The sequence below is a fragment of the Meles meles genome, chromosome 10 (assembly GCF_922984935.1).
Source record: "Meles meles chromosome 10, mMelMel3.1 paternal haplotype, whole genome shotgun sequence".
NCBI lineage: Eukaryota > Metazoa > Chordata > Mammalia > Carnivora > Mustelidae > Meles > Meles meles.
This window is the reverse complement of record NC_060075.1, coordinates 48,031,251-48,046,347: the sequence shown is the minus strand read 5'-3', so window position 1 is coordinate 48,046,347 and position 15,097 is coordinate 48,031,251. Positions and strand designations below refer to the sequence as shown.

The window sequence follows — 15,097 nt, the reverse complement described above, 5'->3', positions numbered from 1 at the left end:
GTATTCTCTTTACCCTTCTTCATCAAAATGCTTAAAAATTAAGAAGCCCAGGGACACCTGGGGGGCTCAGTGGGTTAAGCCTCTGCCTTTGGCTCAGGTCATGATCCCAGGGTCCTGGGATCGAGCCCGCATTTGGATTCTCTGCTCAGCGGGGATCCTGCTTCCTCCTCTCTCTCTGCCTGCCTCTCTCCTCTCTGCCTACTTATGATCTCTGTCTGTCAAATAAATAAGTAAAATCTGTTAAAAAAAATGAAGAAGCCCAATAGAAGTCAGTTCAAAAAAACAAATTAATGCTGCTCTTGCTTACACTTGGATTATAACTGAAATAGGTAAAATGAATTTATAAGGAAGTCTACAGTATACACTGATTTTCCTATGTACACTATTTTTATTTGCTTATAAAGTGGCAGTTGCTTTTCTATAGGCTATGATTACATAAAACAAATGTCCCAGGATTAGAGTCTCTCTCTTTAGTTGGGCTTCACTGGGAGCTACTTCCTCCTCCCAGAAGTTTTTCATAGAATGGCTTCATTGTCTTCAAAGGGTTTTAGAAGAAAAGTGATGTCAGCTTAGAGTCAACAAAGCCAGACTTTTCCCATCATGCTTTGATAGAAGCTTAGAGTCCACCTAAAAGTTGAAAAATCAGACCTATTTAAGCATTCGGGCTTTCCTGTATGCAAGAAATTGTCATTTGTCAAATCTCGTTTCCTGGCCACGATTGCCATTTTACCATCAGAAGATGTCATTAAGGAAAATGCCACAAGCAATTAGAGTGACCGCTAAAATGAGTTAGATCTACTAGAAATATTTACCTTTCAAAATTCTAAGTCACATTCATTAATCAAGAACTGCCCATTTGTAAATGAAAATCTTTTGATCGCCTGGGATAAGTAAAGAGAACTCAATGACTGGGTGTTAAGATTTTGCTCTGGTGGTAAAGCTGAAACACATTAAGATCCTGAGTTCTGAAGATGCAATTAGTTGAAACTTAATGAGCTGCAGGATGAGAAAGGACAGGGAAAGGTAACTTTATATTTACAATTTCCTGACAAGATCAACTTTTAAACACAGCAAACTAAGCCCTACCCCAGGGCAATTCAACCTTTCAAAGCACAAGCACGCAGAGGTAGAAACTGGTATTTGGAGATGGTACCTCCTGAATTTGCAGTGGCCTCGCTAACAGCCTAGCCACGGGAGCAACTTCAAATCTTTTTCTTTTTTTTTTTTTTATTATTTTTTTTCTTTTTTACAGATTGAGAGAGAGAGAGAGAGATTACAAGTAGGCAGAGCAGCAGCCAGAGAGGGGAGGAAGCAGGCTCCCTGCCAAGCAGAGAGCCCGATACAGGGCTCGATCCCAGAGACCCTGAGATCATGACCTGAGCTGAAGGCAGAGGCTTAACCCACTGAGCCACCCAGGCGCCCCTTACTTCCTTTTTCTAATGACAATTGTTTCTTTTTTTTTAATTTTATATTTTATTTATTTATTTGTCAGAGAGCATGAGCCAGTACACACAAGCAGTGGGAGGGGCAGAGGCAGAGGGAGAAGGAGGTTCCCCGCTGAGCAGGGAGCCGGCTGCCAGGACGTGAGCCCAGGACAGGCAGACGATAACCAACTGAGCCACCCAGGTGTCCCTCCCTGGCCATGAGAATTCTTCCGTCATTAATGTTTATTGGGTGCCAACTACATGTCAGACACTGTGCTAGGTGCTCTACATAGAGTGGTTACTAAGAAGGTGAGATGGCTGCCCTTATCATGCTTTTGTCTATGAGGTAAGATTTTACAGATTAGGGAGTGAGAGGGAAAATTTAAATTCTAGGCAGCCTGACACCTGAAACTGCACACACCTTAACATGAGTATCAAGGAACTGGAACAGAATATGATTTGCAAGGGAAATTTATTGCCCACTAACGGGCCTATGGAGTGAGGTAGAAAAAGATTATTTAAATATCTGTTTTGGATTATGTAATCAACGCCTCCCTGTGAGGAAAACTGATGGAATTCTCAGTGAGAGATCAGTGTCTTTGTCTCCCCCATCATGCTTTGCAAACCTCTGTCCCGTGCTGAGTGAGTGTAAAGCGCAGCCATGCTAAGGAGTCCCCTTGCTCAGAACATGGTCAATTACATCTGCACAGCACCCGTCACCGTCTGCCTCCTTCAAAACTGTGCACGCTACAGACACATGTATACTCCATGTATATACTATACATGCGTCATAGAACGTATTACGCTGCGTCTGTAGGTTAGGAAGCACACTACACACAGACATTCACAAATGCACCAGCCACCCTAAGAACGAGTGTGTGACCAGTACCAGTGAATCCACCCAAAGTACTTCTCCCCTGTCCCAACCCTCAGCCCACCCCACCAAGAGAACCCCTACCCTGAGGTTTAGGTTTAGAATTTCCTTACCTTTAAAAAAAAGTTTTACTACATACACATGTATCTCAAAATAACATATTATTTACTTTTGCCTATTTTCCTGGTTTATTCTGCACGTATTCTTCTGCTCATCGCAGCATGATGTGTAAGAGGGGAAAAGTGGGAATAACTGATGAGTGGGCGTAGCCATACAGCAGAATATTATTTGGCAATAAGAAGGAACAAAGTCATGATACGTGCTGCATGGATGGACCTAAAAACCCTGTGTTCAGTGAAAGACGCCAGTTACAAAAGGCCGCATATTGTAGGCTTCCGTTTATGTATAATGTCCAAAATAGGCAACTCCATGGAAACAGGAGAGTGGTCGTTGTCAGGGGCTGGAGCAGGGTGGGTTACTGATGAGGGAGTTACTGCTAAAGGATAAGGGATTTTTGGGGAGGTGACAAAAATGTTCTGAGGTTAAAGAGTGGTAATGGTTGCAAACATTTGTGAATATCTTAAACATCACAGACTTGAACATTTTAAATGGGTCAATTCTGCAGTTTGGGAACTGTATCCTCATTGTTGAAGAAATAGTGCGAAGAATTCCTGGGTACCCTTCATGGAGCCTTCAAATTATTAACATCTCACATAACCACCAGGGAATCATTAAAACTAGAAAATTAACATTGATATAAACCATTTTCTATTCTACAGATTTCATTCAAAATTTTCCATTTGTCCCCTTTTTAGGGTCCTAGGTGACACATTGTATATATTCAGGTTTCAAGTCTCCTTAATCACTCAGGTTGGGTTTTCTTTTTTCTTTTTTAAAAAATTTTTAAAAATTTTACAAATTGTTTTGGTTTTTCTTTCTTTTTTTTTCCTTCTCCTCTCCCTTCCTCCTCTTTTTTCTCTCCCTGTTTCCCTTCCTTTCCTTCCATCCTTTTTCTCCCCCCCCTTCTCCCTTCCTTCCTTCCCTCCTCTTTCTTCTTCTTCCTCTTCTACTACCTTCTCCTCCCTCTTTTTCTTCTTCTTCTACTTTGGAATTTTATAACCTTTTGACGAGTAGTAGCAATTATTTTCTGAAATGTCCCCCAATTTGAGTTTGTCTGATGTTTCCTCAGATCAAATTCCTGTTAGACACTTCTTGGAAGAACATCACATCAATGTTATTGTGTCTTTTCAGTATAACACAGCAGAGGTGTATAATGTTGGTTTGTCCCATTTTAATGGTAATGTTAACTTGGATCATATATGCCAGGTTTCTCTACTGTAAAGTTACTAATTTTCTTTTCATCATAAATAATTTGAAGGGGAATACTTTGGGACCATGTTGATAGCGGTTCTCATCACAGTTTCACTCACCAAATTTAGCATCCGTTGGTGATTCTTGCCTGAAACTACTATTACTGTACTATCTGTCAAATCATGACTCCATTATTCCCTATACATTTAGTAACTGGAATGTCCCCCACTCTTTTAAAATTTATTTGTTTATATCATAATGAACTCTGATTTTAAAGCAACATGTGTTCTGTCTTATGAAACAGAAAGAATGCTTATTGTGGACTTTTGGTACTTTTTTAAAATCAAGTCAAGTAAGTCTCACACTGTATGTTGGGCTGAATAATACTGCCTCCCCAAGGATATCCAGTCCTAATCCCTGGAACCAGTGAATGTTACCTTCTGTAGCAAATAAAAAACAAATAAAGGAAGAAATGAAGGTACAAAGGAAGGAGGAAGACAGACTTTGCAGATGTGACTGGATAAAGCATTTCGAGATGGGGAGCTTATTCTGGATTATCTATGAGGTCCCTAAATGCTGTCTCATGTACCCTTACAAGGGCGTGGTAGAAGGATATTTGACCTTAAACCAAAAGAGGTCCATGTGACCACAGAGGCAGATATTGGAATGATGTAGCCACAAGCCAAGGAATGCCAACAGCCACCAAAAGCTGGAAGTGGCAAGGAATGGATTATCCCACAGAGTCCCCAGAGGGAGCTGAGGCGTATTAACACCAGTGAAGGTGAAGTTGGATTTCTATCCTTCAGGACTGTAAGGAAACAAATTTCGGTAGTTTATGCCATCAAGTCTGGAGTAATGGTATTACAGCAGCCATAGGAAACCAATACAGTGGGGCACTCAGTGGCTCAGTTAAGCAAGCAACTGCCTTCGGCTCAGGTCATGATCCCGGAGTCCTGAGATTGAGTTCCACATCAGGCTTCCTGCTCATCTGCTTCTCCCTCTCCTGCTGCTGTTCCCCCCACTTGTGCTCTCTCTCACTCTCTTTTTGTGTCAAATAAATAAAACCTTAAAAGAAAAAGATACCATTCTTAGTTTGCTAAAAATTTTAGCATAAATGCGTTTTAATTTTATAACATCCATGTTTTTGCATCTATTTAGATGAAAACATTTTTCTCTTTTAACATTGCTATATATGTGGTTTTCATCTTTTTTTGAACTAACTTTTTTGATATACACCTTAGATGGATTTACATTTTTATTTGTATTTTTTGGATATTTTTATATTTATTGTTATCATTGATTTCTAAATTCATATGTGGTCAGAGAATATGGGCTGTATGATGCAAATTCTTGAAAATACTTGAGAATTGCTGATTACTATGTTTAGAGATCTATATACACTCATTAAATCAAGCTGGCTAATTACATTGTTCAAATCATCTTTGTCTTACTATGTCTCATTTTGATTAATTTCTCCTAATCCATGAATTTTATTGGCAGCCATGTCTAATCTGTTCTTTATTCCCAAGCACTGGGTTCTAAATATACTGTATTTTTCATTTTTAACACTTCTTATTGCTTTTCTTTCAAATTGGCCTAGCCATATTTGATGGCTGTCTACTGCTTATTTCTAAACTCCTTTTCTATGTGTTTAAATATTTCATACCTAGTTATTTATATTCTATCCCACATATTTCCAGATCTTCAGTGCCTTGGACATCCACATCTTTTGTAGTTGGTTCTGCTTACCCTCAGCAGTGGGAGCCCTGTTTAACCGCAAAGTGGATGACTGTTGATAACGAGCTCACTTTTGTGTTGAATTTAACTAATAAAAATCTGAAAACCCCAAATACCTCTAGGTGTTATGTATTTGGTTCTGTTAGTCACCAGAGTTCGCTACCACCATGGGACGAATTAGCTCCTCCGTGTGTCCCAGGCTTGGCACCAGGCTCTCAGCTCAGCAAACTCACCTTCCTTGGGTCCAAGACCCAGTCACTAATTACAGAGCTGAGGACATTGGTCTTTATGGCCACCCTGTGCTACTGTTCCTGCTCTGCAGAACTCAGTTCCCTATCTTTGTTTCTGTTTGTTTTTGCTTCTTTCTCTCACTTTGGGATCTTCTTTTGTCAAAAGTGTGGCAACTGTATTTGTTGCAATTTCATCTGAATTTCATTCTGTTTCAGTGAAGGGGCCTTTCAGTCTCTATCACTGTGCCGGAAGTAGAAACTGAGTCTACCTTTTATCAACTATACTGGTATCTATCTCTTTTACTAGGCAGACAATGAAGTCTTTTTTGTTTTTTAATTCTTGGAACTTTACTTTTTAGGGCAGCTTAGGCACACAGCAAAGTTGAGCAGAAAATGAGACCATTACATTCTGTCCCCTGTCCCCACACATGCACAACCTGCCCCACCACCGCCTTTCCCCACCACAGTGGTACATTTGTTACAATAGGAGAACCTACATGGTTATTACTCAACGTCCCTAGTTTACCTCAGGGCTTACTCATGATGGTGTACAGACTATGGATTTTGACAAATGCATAATGACACAGATCCACATTATAATGTCATACAGAATAGTTACATTGCCCTAAAGATCTTCTATGCCCTGCCTATTCACCTCACCCTCTTCACTAAGCCCTGGCAACAACTGAAACTTTGACTGTCTCCATAGTTTTGTCTTTCCCAGAATCTCATAGAATGGGAAACATATAGTGTGTAGCTTTTTCATACTGACTTCTTTCGCTTGTTTCCTCCATGTCTTTGCACGGCGCGCTAGCTCATTCTTTATAGCGTTGAGTAATATTGTCCATTGTCTATGCTACAGGTTACCCACTCACCTACCAAAGGACATCTTGTTGCTTCCAAGTTTTGGCAATTATGAATAGGGCTGCTACAAACCCCTGCGTGAAGGATTTTGTGTGGACATGAATTTTTAATTCATTTGGGTAAATACCAAGGCATATGATGACTGGATTATCTGGTTAAAGTTGTTTGGTTGTATAAACAACAACAACAAGCAAACAACAAACTGCCAAATTGTCTTCCCAAGTGGCTATACTATTTTGCATTCCTACCAGCAATGAATGAGAATTCCCTTTGCTCTATATCCTCTTAGTACTTGGTGTTGTCAGCATTCTGGATTTTGGCCATTCTCATAGGTGTATAATGGCATCTCATGGTTTACATTTGCAATTCTCTGAAGACGTGATGTTGAACAACTCTGCAGAGGCTTGGAGGCCATCCATATATCTTCTTGAGTGAGGGTTAAGGTCTTAACACTTGGGTGTGTTAAGGTCTTTGACCATTTTTTAATTGGATTGTTCATTTTCCTGTTGTAAAAACTTACAGTTTGGGTTTTTCTACCCTGGCACTGGTTACTATGGACGTTTCTGCTCAGATAAGTTGTGGTTCTCTGTATTTGCTCGCCTCTTTCCCATTTGTGGAGAAGGTGTTTGCCCTCTGGCCTCACTTCTCTCACAGATCTAGAAAGAGTTGTGGACTTTTCAGTTTAACTTTTTACTTGTTATTCAGATCAAGTGGTAACTTCTAAGCTCCTTAAATGCTGAACCAGGAACCAAGAGTCTTAAGTCTTTCTTATTTTTGTGTTTTCCAGGGTTTCTTACATAACTTCTGCATATAGCATGTGCTTAAGGACTTTTGGTAAAATTTGTTGAACACCATTGGTAACAGCCTATATTTTCAAGCACTTTTTAAACTGCTATTCATTATTCTAAGTGTTTTTACATATGTAATCCACTTAAACCTCACAAGAACTCACCTGTAAGTGCTATTACTATTCCCATTTTACAAATAAGAAAGCTGAAGAACAGAGAGGTTAAAAATATCTTCCTCCAAAGGAACACAGCCAGTGAATGGTGAACCAGTATTCAAACTCAAAATACTTGAGAACCCATGCTCATAGCCATCATGCTCTATGACCCAGCTAACTCTAAAAATCCTGGAAGTATTGTGGTCTGACTTATCATGAGAATGCCAATAGTCCAACGGATTATTTCTTCTTCTACTGATTTTGGAAACTGCTAATATATTTCAATTTACCACCCAAACATCGGAAGTTAATGGAAGAGAATGACTTTTGAGTGCACATTCCGGGCAAGAAAAGGATGATGTTTCTACGAAGCCCACACAGAAACTGATGGGCCACAGGAGTTCTCTGAGCTCCTAGAAGCTGAAGAAGGTCTTCCTCAGCCCATCAGAGAAACTCCACTTTGCCTACAATAAACCTGGTACTGGAAAAAGATGTCCATGTTCCTGTGAATAGAAACATGGGCACTATTTTCTGACAAATTAGCACTGACACTTGCATAAATACAATTTTGAGGGTACTAATGTTTTTTTTTTTAAGATTTTATTTATTTATTTGACAGAGAGAGATCACAAGTAGGCAGAGAGGCAGGCAGAGAGAGAGGAGGAAGCAGGCTCCCTGCTGAGCAGAGAGCCCGATGCGGGGCTCGATTCCAAGACCCTGAGATCATGACCTGAGCCGAAGGCAGCGGCTTAATCCACTGAGCCACCCAGGCGCCCTGAGGGTACTAATGTTTTAAAACAACCTAGGTTGTTCCGATTCTATTGCCTATACACCAAGGTTCACCACCGTTAACAGACAAGTCAAAGACAATCATTGCCCTGTAGGCAACCCCAGCTGTAGCAATGAATATGTAGTCTGTTTCTGCAGCAGCCACTTTTTGGTGGGCGCTCAGACTGACTGCATACTTTGTTCTCTTCCTTTATGGAAACACGGTTTATCTGTACCACCAATCTATCCTCTTTTTTTCCTGACAACTAATTTGGACTTTAAAGAATATTCTGATTTCACTGGAATTCATGTTGGTAGGTTTAAGATACTTGGGAAATAGGGACAGAGATGTTTACATATCGAAATTCTGGATCATTTTTAATCAGTATATTCTTTACCAATCAAGGGGATGCTCTATGGTCATTATCCAGTTATCAGGAGAGTTTATCATCAGGTGTACTGCATGTTCCTTCCTATCCTCACTTGGCTGAGAAAAGAATCATAGTCTAGTGCAATTTAGACAATGAGAAAATGTATTTCCCAGGGGCACAAAAAAATGTATGCAGATCTTCTCTCAAAAAAAAAAAAAACAAACCCATTTTGTATTCTTTAATGTTATATTATAGCCCATTGTTTATGTCTTGAAAACACAAGTGCTCAGCTCTTTCTGGCCTAATGAATTTGTAGATAATATCTAATGAATCATGGACACATTTATTAGATATATCTTTGATGTAGCACTAATTTATAGAATGGATTTTTCATTCATTCATTTGTAATTGGCATCTGCTCCAGGCTGGTGTTGGAATGGATAGGTTACAATGACATTACAGGGTGCTAAGTGTGGCCACAGTGTAGAGACAACATGGTCTGAGAGCTCAGAGAAGAGGACAATCAGCTAAGCACTTTAAAAAGGTGTGCAGAAGGGGCGCCTGGGTGTCTCAGTCACTTAGGTCATGATCTCAGGGTCCTAGGATCGAGTTCTGTGTGGGGCTCCCTGCTCAGTGAGGAGTCTGTTTCACCCTGTACCCTTCCCCCCACTCATGAACTCTCTCTGAAATAAATAAAATCTCTTAAGAAAAAAAAAAGTTGTGCAGAGAAGGCTCTGGGTAGGCAAGCACTCAGGACCCCGATGGAACCAAACACAAGGATGCTTGAAATTCTGACCTCATCTACCTAGACCCTTTCTTTCTTAGAAAGTATTTCATCAAGTTCTACAAATTTATAATGGGTTTATAGATTGCATGCCATTGACCATAGATTTTTTTTTTTTTTCAATAAAGGTTGTATGTTGAGGATCTCAAACTGTGTACTAGAGACAGCACCAAAAGATGGGCCTTCAAGGTCTGGCATAGTTTGGAACACAATCTAGTAAGGGCACCTTTGGTGACGGACTCCTCACACAGTAGTGAGGGCTGTACACTGAACACTCTCAAGACCTTGTAGACATGTGTATTCCTCAGGCAGAAAATGGTAGTAAAGGGTTCGATTTCAATTAAAGCAATGTATTAGAATTTTTTGACCAATGGAACTGAAGTATCCTGAGGGGAGGTTGTCTTTTTTCTAATTCACACAAAGGTGTGTAGGCTACTGGCTGCCCTGGTTTTTGTTCATCTCAAGCATTACTCCTGCCTCTAGCAGGAACTAGAGAGGGCGTGGACCATCTCAGGTGGTGGTCCCCTCCATCACGAGCACACTTACCCTGTGGAGGTGCCCTGTGCAGACCAGGCCAAGGACAGAGGATAACAGGTCAGGAAGATCACAGGAGGTGAGAATGGTGGTAGCAGGAAAGAAATTCAGAGGATGACTTTTCCCTACATCACTTGCTCTTGGTGTCCTTTCACGGTGAGAATTCTAGGGTCCATGCTCCCTCTGCTTGCATTTTCAGGGCTTCATTCACACTTTTCTCTTTCCTTGGGTACCTCCAACCGCAAATCAGGCAGAGCATCTCAGAAAGCAAAGTGCTTGAATTTATACTCCTCAAAACAGGGAGCCTTTCTCAATCATTGTTTCAAGCTGACAGCCTAGCACTATTTTAGGCTTAAAGCAGATACTGAAAAAAACTGTGACTGAGCAATAGGAATGAATACAATTACAAGGTTAAATGCACTTTTTGGAATAACCAGTTGATTTCATTTATCTCTGACTTCATTGGGATTAATATTATAAAGCAAGCAATAAGGCAAAATTGGCTTCCACAAGGCCAGTCATCTTGGCTCTGCTGTACCTCTTTTCTCAAGAAATGATGAGATGTGGCACGTGCCAAAGAGAATTTCATTTTAGGAAACTATCAAGGGATCGTTATTTAATTAGAGGAAAAACTAAGAATTCAAAGAAACCAAACAGTCTGGGGGTTGTTTGTATTTGTAAAATAACGTAAAAGTAGAAACAGAATGGCAGAAGTTGAATTACAAACAAGAGAACATCACTCCACTCTGGGTAATCTGGTAATCTGGTAATCTGGGTAATCAGCAAAGTTCCTGAAATAGGGAGTAACTGGAGTAGCTCTCTTACCTTGTAATTGTTCATGAGTTCAGCTAACCAGAGCTTAACGGACTTTACTGTATCTTCTCGCAGGTACTTTTCAACTTCAGATCCGTCACTAAAGGTCCGGTTTCCCACATGGATGGCTTGCCTCACTTCCGGGAGGGACAAAAATTTCCCGTAGTAATTTTGGTCCTCAGGTTCCTGGCAGAAGGGGACATCAGAAAAACATTGGGGAACGTGACTGGGTGGCAGGAACAGCCTGTGGGGAAAGCTGCAAATTTCTGCTAACACAAACCATAATGAACAAGACGAGACATGACTATTAACTGGTCTCCACCTTGAGATTTTTAATTTGGGGGTTCTGAGGTAATTTAAATTTACTGATAACAAAACTGGATGATCTGATATTTTCAGAGCGAATGCTCCATTTGTATTTAAATGCTCGATTTTTCTTTCTTGGTAACTCATCTTCTAAAATCGATGACTCCAATCAACAGCTCCATTTGAGGGGCGTTTGGGTGGCTCAGTCGGTTAAGTATGCCTTTGACTCAGGTCATGATCCCAGGGTCTTGGGATTGAGCCTCACTTCAGGCTCCCTGCTCAGCGGGAAGAGCCTGCTTCTCCCTCTCCCTCCGCTGCTTCCCCTGCTTGTGCTCTCTCACTCTCTCTGTCAAATAAAATAAATAAAATCTTAAAAAAAAAAAAAACATTTGAGGCAAAGACAGGAAAAACGGAAGGGGTGAGATTATCAAAAACAATTTGCTCCTTGTTGGGGGCTCTATGGGACGAAAGTCAAAAGGATCACAAGAGGCAGAGCAGTGGTTTGGTGGATTAAAAGCTGAGGCTTTCTTTTCCATGTTCTGCTGCTTATTAAAACCACACACACAAAACAATCAGCTAACCATAATTGAAGGAGGGAAATATACCAAGTGTAAAAACAGATGAGTTTATGAAGGACATGAGAGAAAAGAAAAGTTGTCCACGAGGCTTATTAAAAAAAAAAATACTGCATAAAGTCTGTGATAGAGAAAAGTCTGTGATACTCATCATACTAAAAGAAAAAAGGTATAAATCCTGTTTTAAAAAATTATAAAGGGATAAAAAAGTTTGAGATCAATAATTTTGTGCATCTTCCTTTTTTGCTAATCTTTCAAATACATTACTTTGTAAAGGAAAAAGAAATGTGATTACAAATCCCGTTTTTCTCTTGCCTACCATCTGTTTCTCTCTTGGTAGAATCTAAATCCAAAACCACAGGTTTGGCAGATTCTATTGAAACTAGCTTTATATTTTATTTACAAAATAGTTCATAAATAAGGCAATTTTTAAAACAAGATGTATTCTCATACGCACTAGATAAAGATGATACAAATCCAAATACCCACTTTGGCTTCTTTTGTTTTATTTGATTAACCCTGCACAGAAGACATTGATTTTGGCCTACTTTTATGGAAGAAAACTACTTGAATATTTTGAGAAATATTCCAAAGGGCTTAAAGTGAGGGCCATACTAAGTGCAGAAACCATCTTAAGTTAAAAGTAAGACAAAGCAAATATTTTCCTAAAGGCTTTGGCAGTTTTGATTATCCAAGCCATCTTAAGTACAGAGCGAATAATGTGGACGTTTTCAAGAAACTCACTAGAGGCTTGGCGTTCTGGAACCTAATACCCAGGAGAGCAATCCTGGCCTCTATTTTTGACAAAAGAACTTCTGTATAACAAGCTCTTCTGGGGGGTGAGGGGGATTGTGTTAATCAGAGATGGTTTTGAGTTATCTGGAATATCATTCTTGATGGTCAGATTATAACATACACAACATCAGTGGGGGATCCTATAGATTAGTAGATCAAATAATGCCACAGAGTTAGGACATATTTATCCAGTATAAAGTCACCTACAGTATTTCTCAAATTGGAAGAAGTTTGGTTTTGCCAAAATTTTTAAGCCAACACTATCACAGTTTCAAAAACGTTGTCATTACCTTGCACTGTAATATGTTATAATAACTAGGACATCCTGTGATATTCTGGAAGTAAGAAGGGTTGTTTGTTAAGTCACCATCTAGTAGTTTATCCAGTACCTAGGTCAGGAGAGAGAGAAGGAAAACATCAGGGTAGGTAAGAACACATGGGCACTTGTCATTGCATTGATTCAACAGTGTCCTGTTCCAGCATCGTTTCATTCAGTGACCATTTATTGCACATCTTCTCTGGGCTAGACACTACCCCGGGCATTGGGGACACAGCAGTGTGAACAAGAGAGCACAAGTCCTCCCCCTGGACCTAATATCCTCGAGGGGGACAAGAAGCAAGCATTCATAGGAAAAACGTGCAGTATGGTAAGAGTGGTAAGTGTTAAGGAGAAAACTAAAGAGGAGAGGGAGAGTAGGAAGTGTCACGGCATGTGTGGGCACATGTGTATGTGTGAGTGCAAGGTGCACTGCAGAGAGGGGGTAACACAGGTCTCACTGAGAAGGTGGCATTTGTGTAAACACCTGTTGGAAGGAAGGAAGTGAGCCAGGCAGACATCTAGGGAAAGAACGTTCCAGGTAGAGGAGACCGTGAGCTCAAAGGCCCCAACCATGCGAATGAGCCTTGTAGGGAAGGATTGCCATAATACGGATCATTGACCATTCACCCAGGTGCTTGGAGCTAGTGGAAGTTCCCTTGGGACTTCTGACTTTAAAAACTAGTCATCAACGGAGGTGAGGGCAGTCAGCATGGTTGTGTGCCCTTCTCTGGTCATGTGTAGTAGCACAGAGGCAGACACGGGGTGTAAACAAGTGCTTTTAGCCTGGATGGTTGTTTGGCCAAAGGAGCTGGGTTGACCTTGAGTTTCAGTTGGGTGATTAAAGCAACTAAGACCTGAAGGGGTTAAGGATCATGACTCGGTCGTAGGACCAATGGACTGGAAGACAATGGGGTTGCAGGACTGTTCCTTGAATTGGTATATTCAGAGAAGTGTGACAGTACGATGAGAATCTGAGGTTGTAGAGTGATTGTCAAATTTTTTGTTTTGTTTTGGGACTGAGCAGCTAAGATAAGAGGAGAATAAGATCGTCAAAAGACAGGAGACTTAGGAACTGAGGGGCCATGTATTGAAATGATCCTTCATGCAGACACTGCAAACCTTAGAAATAACGACAAGCACGATGCCCTTGAGAGAGAGTGACAGTGAGGCATTCTCAGGGGATGATGAGAAAGTTGGAGGCTGGTAGGTAACTACAAAGAGTGGTGGGTGAGATCATGTGAGGATGAGGCAGTCAGAGCTCAGTGCTCTGGAAGGACCGAACATGATCTGAGGGCAGCAATGAGGAGCATGGAGGACACCCACTCTACCCATAAGCCAAGGGGTACAAAGTAGGTAAGACAGAACCCAGTTCCTGCTTGAGAGGGGAAGGGACAGCAGCAGAGGAGAAGCAGGTTTTGGGTAGAGCAAGAAGATGAAGGGAATACTTAGAAAAGATACTGAGAACACTGGGATGCTTTTACATCAGGATATTGAGTCCATTAGGGGCTCTTGTAAAAAGGATGAATTTGGTGCATTTTCAAAACCAACTATCAGGTATGATTTTAGGTTTTCTTACATGGTAAGAATTCAGGACAATAGTATCCTAGTTTTACAGGTGAGAAAACTGAGGCACACGGAGGTTAAGTCACCAAAGACGCCTCACTAATGTCAGAGGAGAGATTCAAGCACAGGCCATGCTCTCCAGCCTACATGCTCCACACCCTGCCACACACACACTAGCTCTTCAAGGGGCGGACTGCTGTCTCTTAGGCTTCAACTCTTTCTGGCCATGCTTTTGGGCTTAATATAAAATTCCATTATTTTATTAGATTAGTTTTCTTTACCAAACATGAAGCAACTTAATTTATCCAAGTGACCACTGCCACAGGGCTAGGGACCGAGAATGAAAACGATGGTCATTGTGGAAAGGGGAGGGAGTAATAAGTATGCTTTAGCAGCTCTACAGTCCCGCAGGACCACTGCCTCTGGCCACGCCCTGTGCACTACGTGGGGGTGCCTGGCGGAGGGGCAGAGAGCCGCCAAAGTTCTGCTTGCCAAGCTGGATAACCAGACTTGGGCTGCATTTGGAGAAATGGCCATCTCTATTCTCGTGCAATGGTGGCCTCCACTTGCCAAGCTCTGAATCCACAGGACTATGTCTGCTCAGCGGAGGTGTCTTTTTCTAACTTGTCCACCCAGAGGCGACACCACAGGCTAGCAGTAGTTCTGAATACAGGCAGCATTTTATTTATGCTTAGAAATTATCTTCAACACCAATGGGAATATAAATTCCACCCTTAATAAAGGATCTGATTTCAGAAAGAGTCAAACATCATTTGTTGTCAAACAAGTGACAAGGGTGGTCAAGACCTGTGAAATCCAGTTTCTGGTCAAAACTGGTTTCACGGAAAGAACTCTGGGATCCAGAGCATTGTCATGGTATGGGGGA

The 15,097-nt window shown here is 41.0% G+C and overlaps 1 protein-coding gene across 1 annotated transcript in view; it reads right to left on the bottom strand.

Moving 5' to 3' along the window:
• CPVL (carboxypeptidase vitellogenic like) overlaps positions 1-15,097 on the bottom strand; it is a 131,033-nt gene that overhangs the window by 40,576 nt on the left and 75,360 nt on the right. Inside the window, exons 10-11 of the mRNA XM_046019973.1 lie at positions 12,620-12,718; positions 10,666-10,839 (exon numbers count right to left, since the gene is read on the bottom strand). Coding sequence (XP_045875929.1) covers positions 10,666-10,839; positions 12,620-12,718 — 273 coding nt within the window. The remainder of the gene's footprint in view (positions 1-10,665; positions 10,840-12,619; positions 12,719-15,097) is intronic.